The sequence below is a fragment of the Aspergillus terreus genome, genomic scaffold (genome assembly GCF_000149615.1).
Source record: "Aspergillus terreus NIH2624 scaffold_6 genomic scaffold, whole genome shotgun sequence".
NCBI classification, from domain to species: Eukaryota; Fungi; Ascomycota; class Eurotiomycetes; order Eurotiales; family Aspergillaceae; genus Aspergillus; species Aspergillus terreus.
Genome location: NT_165929.1, coordinates 1,910,961 through 1,912,402, shown reverse-complemented (window position 1 = coordinate 1,912,402; position 1,442 = coordinate 1,910,961). Strand labels below are relative to the sequence as shown.

Sequence of the window (1,442 nt, the reverse complement as noted above, 5' to 3'; positions counted from 1 at the left end):
GGGAGGTAGTAAAGCATTTTCCGCGCAACATATCGCGGATAAGCATATGTTTCCAGGGTTCAACGCGGCGTCCCATGGCGCGCTGCTCCCGTGGGGTAGAGTAAGAGAGAAGTTGTATAAAGTCCCAAGGCTGTACCAAAACGCACCTAATCTTTCAATGAACAGCCTCGTCAGTCGGATTCAAAATCTGGAGGAGGAGAAGGTCTTCATATCTAAGATACGACGCTTCACCAACATTTTTTACCCTTGGGTGAGCTGATATCTGTGGCCCCTCCATGTTGCAAAGCCGTTGTCTTAGGCTTACTACCAGAGAATAGTTCATGGGCTTCTCTAAATCTTCATTTCCGGCTTGCACAACAGTCCACAATAGTGTTTAGTCGTATCTTGAGCCAACGAAGTTTTCTCATAAATAGCTACGAGACGTTTGGCATACAGAACAGTCGCAGGATTATCAGCCTTAGTTTTAAAGTCCCGAACGATTGCAAGAGGGGACGACGGATAAGTGATTTCTATGGATTGATTATACCATATATCATAAGTAATCTAATCAAAAATACTTTCAACATCGTCATTGTTCACCCCCCTCTTTCGTTTGCGCTGTTTGAGCCACTTGGTTGTATCGCTGACAAACCTGTACGCGGCCCCTATGTTCACGCCCTCTTTCACCAGAAATTCCGCGCCGATATTAGGATTGTGGAGCTGACCAAGATCAAGACAGTTTTCCAGCACTATATCCCGTGCTCTTCGTATGTTCTCCTTGAAGCTCTCCGTGCTCACCTTTTCCAGGTGCCAGTTGGTATACTCTTCCACTATTTCTTCGATTGGCCCGGCAATTTCCAAATCAGTTTGACCTGATATGTTTGTCTCCGCACGACCATAGGCGGTTTTTGGCGACTGGGATAACTGGGTCGGACCAAGATTAATGTTTATTGGAGGACACATCGATCCAGCGGGTGGGTAGACGGGTTTCTGTCGTTTACCCACTCGATGATGCTCTTCCGCGAACAGTTGGTCTCGGATTAATTCAGGGACATCGCCTGGGTTTCTAGGATACCCTCTTCCTCAACATATTTGACTAAAGCCTTCATGTGGTGAGTTCACATTTTGTAATGCCTTTTGCTCACAGGATCCAACCAACAGTACTGCCCTTCATGATGACAAGGCGGTCCAGGACAACGCATCTTCCTGTACACATCACGCCAAACTGGGGCCTGACTAGAAGAGTTCTCGGCAGCCAACTGGAGATGAAGGTCATGGAGCATACTGTTAGCTGTGGATGTGTTGCCTCTCTTGTCGGTTCTCGATGAGGATAAGGTATCATCCTCTATATAGTTGATGGAGACTAAAAGCCTGAGCTTTTTGCCCTGACGACATAGGTTGGCCCACCGTAGAAGTTGTGCCTCTATGTCAGTCCAATCAACATCGGATCCTTCAAAATATTT

At 46.7% G+C, this 1,442-nt stretch overlaps 1 protein-coding gene across 1 annotated transcript; it reads right to left on the bottom strand.

Annotated features, from left to right (window-relative positions):
* Positions 1–330: 330 nt before the first annotated feature.
* ATEG_04929 (uncharacterized protein) lies at positions 331–1,153 on the bottom strand (the record flags this gene model as incomplete). Its single annotated transcript, XM_001214107.1, has 4 exons — positions 331–509; positions 558–699; positions 778–1,045; positions 1,125–1,153. The coding sequence occupies 4 exons, from the start codon at positions 1,151–1,153 to the stop codon at positions 331–333; spliced, it is 618 nt and encodes a 205-aa protein (XP_001214107.1).
* Between the last annotated feature and the right edge of the window lie 289 nt (positions 1,154–1,442).